Consider the following 14799-nt stretch of genomic DNA (forward strand, 5'->3'; position numbering starts at 1 on the left):
AGGGATCAGAGTTTGCAGAGGCAGGCCGCGTGGTAAATAAACAAAACGCCTACGGATTTTGCAAAACGGCAGCCGGTGCCAAGGCATTTTGGCAATTAATCCAAGGAGTCTCCCTGCCTGAACCAGTTCCCCACCTGCGGCCCTGATCCTTTAAATGTACACATTCAAAGAGTCGCCTTGCTTTCAAGGAGATCTGGCTTGCCAGCTAAATCAGCTAAGTGCTACAAACGGCTGCCAAGATTTGTTTTCCTGGTAAGGCTCCTTCCCCTACCCTGGTGGCCTGTAGCAGGCGGAAGTTCAACAGGTTATGTATGCACTGTCTCCAGCTTTGCAGTGCTGGAGCAAGGCTGCGCCTGTCTCTGTGCAGCTGTGGTTGCCTACCTGAAATCGAATGATACTGTATATCTCAGCAAAGCGGTGAAGCTGTGTGCTTTCTGAGTCTGTGTTGATGAGCAACGTCAAGCCCCATCTTTATCTTTCAGACTTGGACCACCCAGCCCATCAAACAAAGGACAGTCTTCTGTGGTGTAATGGTGAAAGTGCCTGACTAGGACTTGGGAGACCAGGGTTCAAATCTCCACTCGGCCATGGAGCTCACTGGGCTCCAGCCTCTCAGCCTAACCTACCTCACAGGGTTGTCGTGGGGGAAGAGGAAGAGAGAGAACCATGTTTGCCATCTGAGGCCCCTTGCAGGAAAAGCTGGAATATAGATGCAATAAATAAGACAGGATCATCCTACCCCAAGCAAAAGGCTTGTAACCATTTGCACACTTATTTGGAAATAAGCCCCATTTAACTCAGGGGACTTCTTGGCGCCCTGTGGCGGGATTTCCCCTAAGATATGCCCTGTTTTAAGGTGCCAGTCTTGTTTAACCCCTGAACCAGGCTTTTAAAAGACAAACTCCTGCGTATTTTGTCCAAGAGCAAAGGATTGTGCAAACATGTCGCATGTTTACTTGGAAATCAGTCTGACTGTATTCATTGGGATTGGCTCAAAGGCAAGAATGACTGTCCTTTTGGGGGGGGGGGGACCCTGCCCTATGCAGATCCAGACTATTGGCTCCATATTGTGTGCACCAGAGGCGAAATGGGGCTGGGCCGGAGTTGTGACGCTCATCTTTGTACAATAGGCAAGATTCAAGCCACATGAAAGCCAGGGATTTCTACAGGTGCCCACACCTAGCCAGGCAAGAGGCATCATTCGATTTCAAAGGCGCATTCCATTCCTGTGCACATGCTGAACCTTTAAAATGCATCCAAAGCACATCCTTTCTGCCAAATAATTTTGAGTCTCAGAATTCCAGTTCATAGAAACCTTTCACAAACTACAGTGTCCAGAATCCTTTGAGGGAACATATGTGCTTTAAATGCATAGTGTGCGGACAGCCCAAAGCACTCAAGGAGGGGAGGGGAACAGGCTGGCTTGGAGAGCCTTCCGGGGGCCAGGTAGAGAGGACCCTAGGGCCATATCTGGACTCTCCACCCTTGGTATATACTGACCAACTGCGTCTCTGCAAGGTTTTAGACCAGCAAACTTTTTCATCAGGGGCTCGGTCCACTGTCCCTCAGACCTTGTGGGGGGTTGGACTATATTCTGAAAAACATAAATACAGTGGTACCTCGGGTTACATATGCTTCAGGTTACATACACTTCAGGTTACAGACTCCGCTAACCCAGAAATATTACCTCGGGTTAAGAACTTTGCTTCACGATGAGAACAGAAATAGTGCAGCAGTGGCGTGGCAGCAGGAGGAGGCCCCATTAGCTAAAGTGGTGCTTCAGGTTAAGAACAGTTTCAGGTTAAGAATGGACCTCCGGAACGAATTAAGTTCTTAACCTGAGGTACCACTGTACCCTGCAAGCCGGTTCTGCAGCTGGCTGTGGTCCTGGAGGAGGAACGCACTCTGCACGCGCTCAGGAGTGTGTCTTGGCGCCGCTCGCTCTCTGGCGTTGTTGATGAGCAGCAGCTGCTCCATTGGCCCATCCACGCAGAGCTCCCAGGCGGTGTGCACCCTGCGGGGACTGACCGAGCGGGCGGCAGGGTCCACGGGCCAGATTTACGAGCCTGGGGGGCCGCATCTGGCCCCCAGGCCTTAGTTTGCCGACCCCTGTTTTAGACAGAGGCTCTCGCAGGCGGGGCTGGAGATGGCAGGACTTGAGGCTGGAACCTCCCGTATACGCAAGCACGTGTTTTGACGCTGAGCCACAGCCCTTCCTCTGCCCTGCCCAGTAGCAAAACAACCCCACACTCCAGAGACCTGGAACCTGCTCCTTTGACTCCCAGCTGGCTTTATCTGACGAATCTTGTTTATGAAAGCAATGCAGGATTACGCGGCAGACACGAAGAACCTGATTCAACCATTGCTCACTGCCAAAGTGCCGGATTGGCTGCTAAATCCTGAAGGCCCAAACTTCCAGCGGAAGCTATTTCAGACGGACTTTATTGCAGACTGCCTGGAGAACACTTTGTTACGGGTTCAGCATGCAGATGCCATAATATTTGTTGCTGAATAAAAGTGAGCCTTCGGCAGAGGAGACAAGGCAATAAGCCCATTGCAAAGAGGTGGGCAACTGGCGGCCCTCAGGGCTAACCTGGCCACTGGAGCAGTTTTGTTTACAATTCCCAGAACCCGTAACAAAATATGGTTCTGGAGGAAGCCATGGCTGTTTCAAGTGGCATAATTGTGCTTTGAATTTATGGTGTGGATGTAGTTGTTTTAGTATTAATAGTAGAACCTATTTTCCAGGGACAGTCCCGGATTTGCAGAAGCCATCCCGGTTTCTGATTTGGTGCTGGAATGACCTGCTTTTCCTTAAGGTAAAGGTAAAGGGACCCCTGGCCATTAGGTCCAGTCGTGACCGACTCTGGGGTTGCGGCGCTCATCTTGCTTTATTGGCCGAGGGAGCCGGTGTACAGCTTCCGGGTCATGTGGCCAGCATGACTAAGCCGCTTCTGGTGAACCAGAGCAGCGCACAGAAACGCCATTTACCTTCCCGCCAGAGTGGTACCTATTTATCTACTTGCACTTTGATGTGCTTTCGAACTGCTAGGTTGGCAGGAGCAGGGACCGAGCAACGGGAGCTGACGCCCCTATTTTCACTGGAGAAATGTTGGAGGGTATGGAGTTATGTAACCCCCAAGCCAAGGAGATAGGAAACTATTCAACCTTCAGAAGACATTTGAAGACAGCCCTGTATTGGGAAGGTGTTTTTTTTTAATGTTTAATGTTTTTATAGATCTTTGAAGCTGCCTAGAGTGGATGGGGCAACCCAGCAAGATGGGCAGGGTATAAATAATAAAATTATTATCATTATTATTGAATAAAATGTCCCTATTTTCACTGCAGAAATGGTGGAGGGCATGGAGTTATGCGACCACTGAGTCAAGGAGATAAGTAATTATACATCCTTCAGAAAACATCTGAAGGCAGCCCTCTTTAGAGAAGTTTTTTAATGTTTAATACTTTATTATATATATATATATATATATATATATATATATATATAGGAAGCTGCCCAGAGCAGCTGGGGCCACCCAGTCAGATGAGAGGGGTAGAAATAGTGTTATTCTGATCAGTGCTCCCTGGGGGTACTCAGGGGGTACGCAGTACCCGCACCTTTTCCCTAGAAGAAAAGCACCGGTTAAAATGTGGCATTTACTGTAACCATCTCATGCTGAGTCCCGGCACCCCTCTTTTTCTAGAAGCACAGATTTTTATTTTTATCATCATTTTATTATCATCATGGAATAGGACGTCCGTATTTTCACTGGATAAATTTTGGGGCGCGTCTGTACGCAACTTGATCTGCCAACAAACCATACACACACCAAAAAAAACCCCTCCCAACTTTTTTATATAAAAAAACTACATTTCCCAGCAGGCTTCGGTCCCGCTGCGCAGGCGCAGAGAGGCGGCGCGGGAGGGGTTCAGAGCAGCTGGCGAGCAGCCGCCCGGCCTTCCTTCGTCTGCTTTCCTCTGAGTTTCTATCTCTCTCTCTCCCTCCAAGCCCATTGTCCAGCCGAGCTGCCCGCGGGGTCTCCTCTGATTGGCTGCGGCGGGCGTCGCTCGGGCGCCCCCTCCCCTGCCTGCCTCCCTCGCGCCCTCCCCGGCGGACCAGCCCTCTCTGCGCTGTTGCAACCTGGGCGCATCTGCCGCGCTCGCTCCTGCTGGATGCGGAGGGCGCCGCTGCCGCCGCCGCTGCTGCCGCCGCCGCCGCCGCCGCCTCTGCTGCATGGGGGAAGCGCCGCCCGCGCGGCATTGTTCCCCCCTCGGCCAAGAGCCCCCCCGCCGCCGCCCCCCCCGGGCAAGATGATGAAGTTTCGCTTCCGCCGCCAGGGCCACGACCCCCAGCGGGAGAAGATCAAGCAGGACCTCTTCGCCTTCAACAAGGTAGAGACCCGAAAGACCCCCCCCCACCCCACCCATCCACGACCGACCGCAAGGGGTGCCTGGCCAGGGCTCCCCCCGAAATGGGGCTGGGGTCCGCCTCGCTCGCCCCGCAACTTTTGCAAGCGGTCTCGGCCCTCTGCTGAAATGGGGTGGTGGTCCTCATCTCCCTGGGCTCAAATGACTTCAATCTCTTTATTTCCCCCCCCCCCCCCGGTTAGGGGTCCTCCCTGCCTATTGGAAAAAGAAGCAGCGAGAGGAAGAACTGGGGGGTGTTTTTAGGGGTATTTTTTGGGTGGAGGTCAGTTCTGTTGGTCACAGCTAGGTGTTTGGGAAACACCCTCCCCCCCCAAAAAAAACCCCCAATAGAGTCTTTGGTGGTGCACATCAGTTTGGGTTGTCTTTTGGAAGAGGGGCTGTGTATTTGTGACCCACTTTTGGGGGAGGGGAGAGAGATTTCCGCCTGGGGAAGTAGCAATATTGGGGTGAGGGGCCAGCCCAACGAGCCATCCTTTGAAAATGGGGAGTGGGTGCCCGGTTATCTACCCCCCTTTTTGAAAGGGAGTGTTTGGGACAGGCTGGTTGCTAGCTAACTTAAGAGTGGTGTGTGTCGTTTGCGCCATCCCTCTCTGGGAGAGGAAAGAGAGAGAGAGAGAAATGTTTGAATGGAAACAGCTGCACCCCCCCCTTATGCCTCTCCCCCCCCCCAAATAATCTCATTTGCATCTGGATAAGGTGCTCTTGTAAGACAATGGAGCTTCTCCCTTTGAAGTGCAAACAGTTCCCAAAAGTAAGGACCAGGATGGAGATCAGTGTTTGGGGGTTTTTTTGGGGTGCGTGTTATGTGAAAAGAAGAGTCAGGTTAAAGAAGAAAGAATGGATGAGACACTTTTGTGGAGGAAATTTTGCTCTCCTTGGCGTGGAAGGAATTTCCAGAGGGGTCTCCCCTTTGGTGCAATTCGGGAACACCCAACAAAGACTCCGAATGGCACCTTGCAACTGTTTTGTGTTTGCTCCTGTGTGAGCACAGATTTCCTTTCCTCCCACGCTCACCCCCGGCAAAGATTAGGGTGCCTCTTCTTCTTCCTCCTTCTCCTCCTCCTTCGAATGGGAGGAGTTGGCCAAAGAATGGATCTGCTTCTTTTTCCTTTAAATGCTATTTATTTACTTCAAGCTGCAAATAACACCATCCTTGCTTCAGCAGAGCTCCGGGAGTGTGATGTTGAGTTTGTATATGAGAGAACGGTGTGTGTGTGTGTGTGTGTGTGTGTGTGTAGACTTGGCAGGAGTTGTTCGCCGCACTGCTGGGTTGCATTTCATGCAAAATCCCCCCTCCCTCCCACTGCACCCCACCAGCCCATCACTCCTAGTCTCTAAAGATTGGTCTGGGATGAGAGAGGATTAAAAACAAAATCTTTTTTCTGCCTCTCTCTCCCCTTCCCCTCCCTCCCCCCTTTTTTTTACTTTGCAGACCTAAATGATGCTTAATTCTTTGTAAACCGCTCCCTGCCTTTTCACCACCATTTGTCCTGCCCTCTGATTTTGGTCCAGGGAGAAACTGGGGGTTGGATTTGCTCTCTCTCTGCCCCCCCCTTTGGGATGTTGTGGGGTTTCTCCTCTCCCCTCCCCTTGGGCACCTGCAGTAACACACACAAACCCTTTAACATCTTCCTTATACAAGGATGGAAGCAATAAAACTCTTGCAACGATAGTTCGTTGCAGTTCTGGGAAGCCAAACTTGCAAAAAGAATTAAGGTTCTTTTTGCCGTAAGTCTGCTGAAAAGCCCTTTGTGTGCGTGCGTCTTGTGGGTTTTTTAAAGCGGAATCTTTCCTCCTATTTAAATGACTTTCTCTCCCCCCCCCCCCAAGCATCCTAATTCCTCCTTCAACTCTTTAAGTAAGACATCCATTGTATCTTGGAAGTTCACATTTTGAACTGTGTAGCCCTGGTTTCAGTGCTAAATACGCAGGAAGTGTGAAGAAACTGTACTCTGCTACCCTAGCTTTCCTGGAATTTCGACTTTTAATTTTGTACACTGCTCAGCTTTGTATGTGACACGAGTCGTGCTTCCTTTTAAAGGAAATTTTACAGAATGTTTCATCATCATTATTATTATTATAAGTAAAACCACTGGATTTTTGTTACATTAAAGTGGATTTTTAAAACCCCCAAATAAATAAGAAGTAACAATTGCTTCTGATTGCTGGGATGGGGACTCCACCTCCCTCCAGATGTTGGGCCTCTCATCCCCATCACCAGCCCTGATCACTAGCCGTGCTGGCAGAGGCTGATGGGAGTTGTAGTCCAACAACCCCTGGAGGGCCAAGTGTTCGCTTCCCCCGGATTAAGGGCCGGGGAGAGGAAAATGCTGTTCTCAGTTTTATCTGCAAGCTGCCTTGACTTCCTGTCAGGGTGGTGATATAAATAAATATATAATAATAATTACCATATTTTTTGCACCAAAACACTCACTTTTTTCCTCCTAGAAAGTAAGGGGAAATGTCTGTGTGTGTTATGGAACGAATGCCTGCGGGTGGCGGGGGGGATCTGCTGCAGTCGTGAGCAGAGGATCCATGGTTCCCCTTCCTTCCCTCCTCCATGGTTACAAAGCATGGATCCACATGGATCCTCAGGATTTTTGCATTGGGCTACTCCAAACTCACTGTCAGATCACATGTCTGTGGCCACAGCATGAACCATAAAAATCATATATCCACTATTTTGTTTAGAATATTTTTTTTCTTGTTTTCCTCCTCTAAAAACTACGTGCGTGTTATGGTCTGGTGCGTGTTATAGAGCAAAAAATACGGTAGATCATCTGGGGATCATGGATCTCCCAGCAGTTTTGCCTGGGGTTCTTGCCCACCTGCTCCCTTGTGGCGTAAATATTTGCATGCTCACTTGCAAATACCACCCGTAAGACTTGGGAACAAGCAGCGGTCATACAGGCCCATCTCTTTAAAAAATGCTAAATTATTCCCAGGCCTGCTAGCTTATAGGCTATTAATAATTATGCCAAACGACATAGATAAAGGCCAAGTTGGTTTTATAAGACAGAGGTCTGCTGCGCTCCCTATTGGGCGACTTCTCAGTATTCTTTATTGGGTCCAACTTCGTTCAGAACCAATGACTGTTCTAGTTTTACATGCTGTCAAGGCATTTGATCGCCTTAAGTTGGCAATACAGTGGTACCTTGGGTTACATACGCTTCAGGTTACATACGCTTCAGGTTACAGAAATATACGTCTGGGTTTGTCGCGTGCGTATCCCAAAGATACGTAACAAGAGGGGCATGTAAGTAGAGGTACCACTGTAAATACAGTGGTACCTCAGGTTACATATGCTTCAGGTTCAAACTCTTCAGGTTACAGACTCCGCTAACCCAGAAATAGTGCTTCAGGTTAAGAACTTTGCTTCAGGATGAGAACAGAAATCGTGCTCCAGTGGCACGGCCGCAGCGGGAGGCCCCATTAGCTAAAGTGGTGCTTCAGGTTAAGAACAGTTTCAGGTTAAGTACGGACCTCCGAAACGATTTAAGTACTTAACCTGAGGTACCACTGTACCTCTTTACTGTTCATTTGGTATAAGTGAATCCTGCAGTGTTCTTTTGCTGTCTTCCTTTCCTTTCGCCGTATTCCAAAAAGCCATATCTAGGCCGGGTGTCCGTTTCTGGTGGGTTTTATTACCTAGTTGCGCAGGAAACCACCTAATCTCATTTATTTATTTATTTATTACATTTCCTTCTGGGGGCGGAAGGCGGAACTAGGCACTTTTCCCTCTGATCATTTTATCCTCACAACAAGCCTGTGAGGTAGGTTAGGCTGAGAGTGAGTGACCGGCCCCTGAGGTCACCTGGCGAGTTTGATGTCCGAGTGGAGATTTGAACCCGGGTCTTCTGGGCTCTAGTCCAGCACTTTCACCGCAGCAACACCACCCCTGGCTCTCTCTGTATCAAGCTGGCGTTGCCCGCACTGGCTGGCAGCAGCTCCTGCAGGCGTTTTAGGCAGGTCTTGATTTATTATCATTTAAAAACTTATTTATTGATACTTATTCACAAAAATACATGCCCATTACAAAGTATCTTTTTGTAATAAAGAGAAAACAGCTACTTAGTCTAAAAGAGAGAGAGAGAAACTAGGTCAGAAAAGATAAGAAGAGACCTGAGAAAGACAGAGAACAGCGGGAGAAAGGGGGAGAAAAAACTAAAGAAATTTAGAAAGAGTAAAAGGATTTCTGGCTCTCTTTCCTGCAGCTACATATAATATTCATTCCTTAAAATCCAAGCATTCTGTCTTCTAGAAACCATTATTTTTTCAGTCTTCAAATCCCGATATTACTTGGATGAACTTGAATGAACTTAGGTGGGGCCGGAAAGGTGTTGTGAATTGAACCCAGGATCTCTGGTAGTTGCTGTAGCGCAGGGGTCAGCAAACTTTTTCAGCAGGGGGCCGGTCCACTGTCCCTCAGACCTTGTGGGGGGCTGGACTATGTTTTGGAAAAGAAAAAAAAAAGAACAACAAATTCCTATGCCCCACAAATAACCCGGAGATACATTTTAATTAAAAGCACACATTTTACTCATGTAAAAACACAAGGCAGGCCCCACAAATAACCCAGAGATGCATTTTAAAGAAAAGGACACATTCTACTCATGTAAAAACACGCTGATTCCCTGACCGTCCATGGGCCGGATCCAGCCCCCAGGCCTTAGTTTGCCTACCCATGCGCTAGTCTAGCGCCACTGAGCTAGGGCAGTGGTTCGTTTACTTGCCTGAACTCCCAACTGGGCAACAAAGAGATCAAACCTCACGGTTCTTCTGCTTCAGATCTCCAGCTCTGTCTGTTTCCAAGGGGAGGCTTTCGTCCCTCAATCCTTGATTTACAGTCTATCTTTATCTTCCTTCTTTTGGTCTTCTTTGTTGAGCAGGCTTGATGAGTCTGCTGGCTGCCTCTGCTTGACTGTTTCAGTGCCTGAGTTAGGAGCTGGGGGAGAATTTAGCTTAACTGCGTCAAGCTGGTATCCCAGGCACATCAATGTGCTTATGCTCTCTAGGTAAATATCTCGCAATCTCTTCTACCTTTGTGTCTACTTCTGTGTTCTTCCCCCCTGTATTTGCAGAGGATTTCAGAACAGAGAAAGGCAGGGGGATATTAACCGTTTCAGATTAACACTGAGTGCTGCATTTTCCTTGGGAAATTTCCTCTCTTATCTCCTCTTTCTCCACCCCCCAATTCCCCCCTAAATTTCCTGATTTAGGGATGCGATGATAAGATTTCTCCCTTCTTGCATGAGGAAGAAACTAGGCATATTCCTGAAATGATTTTGTACCTGGGCTGGGAAATGCAAAATGCGCTGGGAATTTTTTATCTTGCCCTTCCTCCACAGGGCTCCTGAGGCCATGCCAAGTTCTCTTCTCCCTTCATCTATGCTCACAGCAACCCCCTGGAAGGTAGGGTAATCTAGAGAGTGGCTGGCCCATAGTCACCCGACGATCTTCGCAGCTGCGTGAGGATTCGAATCCGAGTCTCTCCAGTCCTAGTCTGACCACTGCATGCCACCACTGATAAGCTGTGTGGCTTGACCCTGTCTTGCAAGGGAAGAATATCCCACTGTGATAAGTCCCTCTCTTATGCTATATAAATTATAATAATAATAATAATAATAATAATAATAATAATAATGCCAAATGATTTCTCTTGTTTAAGATCTCTACTCTTCTGTCTCTAACATAGCCTTGGATGTAGGAATTTAGAAGGCAAAGCAATGGCAAAATCTCCAGCCCAAGAAAAGTTTCACCTGTTAAATGCGCAAGAATCAAACTGTTTTATTTTTTAAAAGGTGGCAGGCAAACCTTACTTTTCTGTAGGTCTCCGAATCCTCCTGCATTTTTCTCTCTTTCTGTTTTGAACTTTGGCAAGGGAGGCAAAACTTATTTAATTTGGATAGGCCCCCTGACTGGTCCCACGGGGAGGGGGCTGCTTCTTCGCCATAAACATCTGTGTGGCGAGGAGAGCAGGCAGATGGCCCAGTGATGGAGGACAATGAGCTCTTCTTAATTTGGAGGCTCTGGGGGCCTCTCGGCGCATAAATTTAATCCTGGGTATGTGAGGTGACATGATAGAAGTTCATAAACGGAGGAGGCGGGGAGATGAAAGTTTTTCTCCCTCTCTCCTAACACCAGAACTCCGGGGGCATCCAAAGCACAGCTGAATGTTGGACGATTTGGGGCAGATAAAAGAGAGCCCTTCTTCACGCAACAGTGCGTCGTTAAAACTGTGGAACTCCCTCCCACTTGAGGCATAGATGGCCTCCAACTTGAATGGCTTTAAAAGAGAATTGGACCAATTCAGAGGGCTGTCGAGGGCTGCTGGCCGGGACGGCTATGCTCTGAGCTTTGAAGTCAGAGGCAGCGATGCTTTTGAATACCAGTTGCTGGAAACCACAGGAGGGGAGAGTTGCTCTTGCATTTGAATTTTATTTATTTACTGTTTTTTATTCATTAGATTTATATACCGCCCTTTGGCACAAGATCTCTGGGTCGTTCACAGGATAAAATACAAGTACAGTGGTACCTCCGGTTGCGGATGGGATCCGTTCCGGAGCTTCGGTCGGATCCCGAGGTTTCCACAACCGGAGGTGCCTGTTCTGCACATGGTGCGATAGAGCGCTGCTGCGCATGCGTGCCGCACGATAGAGCATTACAGTCACACCTCGTGTTGTGTTTGCTTCAGGTTGACTGTTTTCAGGTTGCGTCCCGTGGTGACCTGGAAGTACCGGAAAGGGTTACTTCTGGGTTTCGCCGCTCACGTATGCGCAGACGCTCAAAATGATGTCACGCGCATGTGCAGAAGTGGCGAATTGTGACATGCGCAGACGTGGGTTGCATTCTGCTCAGGTTGCGAACGGGGCTCTGGAATGTATCCCGTTCGCAACCAGAGGTACCACTGTACTGCACATGTGCACGTGGCGAACCCCAGAAATATACTTCTGGGTTTGTCGCGTGCGTATCCCAAAGATACGTAACAAGAGGGGCATGTAAGTAGAGGTACCACTGTAAATACAGTGGTACCTCGGGTTACATATGCTTCAGGTTCAAACTCTTCAGGTTACAGACTCCGCTAACCCAGAAATAGTACCTCGGGTTAAGAACTTTGCTTCAGGATGAGAACAGAAATCGTGCTCTGGCGGTGCAGTGGCAGCAGGAGGCCGCATTAGCTAAAGTGAGGCTTCAGGTTGAGAACAGTTTCAGGTTAAGAACGGACTTCCGGAACGAATTAAGTACTTAACCCGAGGTACCACTGTAGTTAAAAACGAAAGCGACAAAACAATAACCTCTGCTTCTCACAAACACATTTAAAAGGCTGCAGAATATTAACCAGCTGTTTGGCCCCTGGATGCTGGTCCAGATGGGCCATGGGCCTGATCCACATGGCTCTTACGTACTTGAAGACGTTCAATGTGGATGCAGCCAGGAAGGGGCGTCTGCAGACGTGGATCAGGCAACCTTTTTGCTCCAAGGGCCACATGGAAGCAGTCTGGGGGGCCACACAGCAGTGTGTGTGGCTGGGGTCTACGGTCCCCTTGCTCTGCTCACTCCTGAACACACACACACACACACACACACACACACACACACTCTGAACAGACAGAAACATGATTTTGCCCTTCCCATACGCTGACGCCAACCCCCATGCTAACTGTGTTCAGATCAGTAAGAGTAGAAGCTTTAACTTTGCCCTTCTGACAACCCCAATGCAGCCAAGCTTTCTGTGCTCAGCTGTGCAAGACCAGTGACCTTCCCCCAGTTACGGGCTGATCTCCTGGGGTGGATGGGAGGGGGTGGAGTCTCCCCAGATCCTGGTGGGCTGCACAGAGAGTGCCTGTATGTTGCTCACATGTTGCAGGAAATATTAATTTCGGGAGGTAGGATGGGTTGCGGATTTTCCAGTGCGGGCAGCAACGCTCTCGGGAAGGCATGCTCATCGTGCAATCCTATGTGCGTGTTCTTCCGGAAATGGTGATGTCTGTTTTCTAGGATAATTTTGAATCTAGGGAGCAGGGAAAAACCGAAGGGCAAAGATTAGGTTTGGGGCACAGGCCGAAGAGGCAGCAGGGGAGAATTGGGCGGATTCCTTTGGAAAGAACAGAATCTTTGGGTGGGTGAGCAGAGTTAAAGGTAAAGGGACCCCTGACTGTTAGGTCCAGTCGTGGCCGACTCTGGGGTTGCGGCACTCATCTCGCTTTATTGGCCGAGGGAGCTGGCGTACAGCTTCCGGGTCATATGCCCAGCAGGACTAAGTCGCTTCTGGTGAACCAGAGCAGCGCACAGAAACGCCGTTTACCTTCCCGCCGGAGTGGTACCTATTTATCTACTTGCACTTGATGTGCTTTCGAACTTCTAGATTGGCAGAAGCAGGGACCAAGCAACAGGAGCTCACCCCGTTGCGGGGATTTGAGCTTTGAAGGACAAGCTCTGAGTAAAGGTAAAGGGACCTCTGACCATTAGGTCCAGTCGCGGACGACTCTGGGGTTGCTGTGCTCATCTCACTTTACTGGCCGAGGGAGCCGGTGTGCAGCTTCGGAGGTCATGTGGCCAGCATGAGTGAGCCGCTTCTGGCGAACCAGAGCAGCGCACTGAAACGCCATTGATCTTCCCGCCGGAGTGGTACCTATTTATCTACTTGCACTTTGGCGTGCTTTCGAACTGCTGGGTTGGCAGGAAAGCTCTGAGTATAGAGATGGGCAATTCTGTGTTTCTTGATTGCATTTATATTCTGCCTTTTCTCCAAGTTGCTCAGGGTGACGCAGGGGGATCTCTTCCCTTATGTCATCCTCTCAACAACCCTGTGGGGTGGGGATAGCATAAGTTGATGGTTGGTGGCTGGTTCAAGGAGTGGAGATCAGAACCCCGATCTTTCCCAGGTCTCAGTCTGACACTTTAACCCAGTGGCTCTCAAACTTTTTTCTCTGGGCTATGCTTTCAGAATAAAAAATTCTGAAATTCGCGCTACACTGAATCTCATACAATTGTACCTTGGATCTCAAATGCCTTGGCTCCCGAACAAATCGGCTCCTGAACAATCAAAACCCAGAAGTGAGTGTTCTGGTTTTCGAACGATTTCTGAAAGCCAAACGTCATTCGGGGCTTCCATGGCTTCCGATTGGCTGCAGGAGCTTCCTGCAGCCAATCCGAACCCACAATTTGGTTTCTGAACATTTTGGAAGTTGAGCGGACTTCCGGAACAGATTACGTTCAACTTCCAAGGTACGATTGTATTGGTAAGGACAAAAATTGGAGAACAAAAAAGAACAGGAACCTAGCAGTGCTTGATTTACAATGTAGGACAGAACTACTTTATAACATGATCATAGGACATGCAGAAGATATAAAACAATGCAGCTACGTAAGAACATGAGTCATTCCCAAGATATAATTATAAATGAGCTGCTTGCCTATGTGCCTTAAGTTTGTGTACAAACTCAGCGAGAGGCGTGGGCTTGATTTTGCCGGGTGATCTCATTCCTACAAGGTCTAATTGGAGGCAAACAAACTCTCATCTCCCCATTGACACCAAGAAATCTTTCTCTTTTCTGTTCTTTTGTATTTGTCAGTGTTGACAATTGCTGTTCACAACAACATGCCGTGGAGAACTGTAGAAGAAGAGCCAGTGCTCTGGACTATCTAGCCATATTCTGCAAATTAAAAGAAATGTTTTGATACTATGGCTCATTTGGTTAGAGCGTGGGGCTGATAATGCCAAGGTTGCAGGTTCGATCCCCGGATGGGACAGCTGCGTATTCTCGCATTGCAGGGGGTTGGACTAGATCAGGTATCCCCAAACTCAGCCCTCCAGATGTTTTGGGACTACAACTCCCATCATCCCTAGCACACAGGACCAGTGGTCAGGGATGATGGGAATTGTAGTCCCAAAACACCTGGAGGGTCGAGTTTGGGGATGCCTGGACTAGATGATTGTTAGGGTCCCTTTCAACTCTGTGACTACATACTGCACTGCACTGAAATGTTTAAATGATTCTTGGATTGTCCCTGAACCTTCTGGCCACATTGCCATCCTCTCCTGCCACACCTTTTGGGAACCACTGCTCTAACCACTACACCACTGGAGCAGTTTAGGGAGCCAGCGGAGGGACTTGAGAAGGAGGCGTTGCCTGTCCTGAGCTGAAACGCACAAGAATTGCCCTACCATCACAACTCTCTGTTGCTGCTTTTCCGATCAAGTTTGGGGGAGCCTGGATCTCGAAAGCAACATCCAAACCTTCTCAGGCACCCCATCTCATTCAGACATCCCCAGGCTGTGTGCTGAGGAAGAATTGGCGGTGCCGTGGGAGAGCAAAAACTAGTTTAAAGAATGTGTGAGGCCCAAGTGCCCAGACCCAGAAGAGCTTT

The 14799-nt window shown here is 48.8% G+C and overlaps 1 protein-coding gene across 1 annotated transcript in view; it reads left to right on the forward strand.

The window, feature by feature from the left end:
- Positions 1-3933: 3933 nt before the first annotated feature.
- The window catches only part of LLGL1 (LLGL scribble cell polarity complex component 1), an 81254-nt gene continuing 70388 nt past the window's right edge, over positions 3934-14799 (forward strand). The window contains exon 1 of the mRNA XM_080981322.1: positions 3934-4392. Within this exon, the coding sequence (XP_080837448.1) occupies positions 4174-4392 (219 nt within the window). The 5' untranslated portion in view covers positions 3934-4173. The remainder of the gene's footprint in view (positions 4393-14799) is intronic.

The sequence above is a fragment of the Podarcis pityusensis genome (genome assembly GCF_964106645.2).
Source record: "Podarcis pityusensis genome assembly, chromosome: 14".
In the NCBI taxonomy this organism is placed as follows: Eukaryota; Metazoa; Chordata; class Lepidosauria; order Squamata; family Lacertidae; genus Podarcis; species Podarcis pityusensis.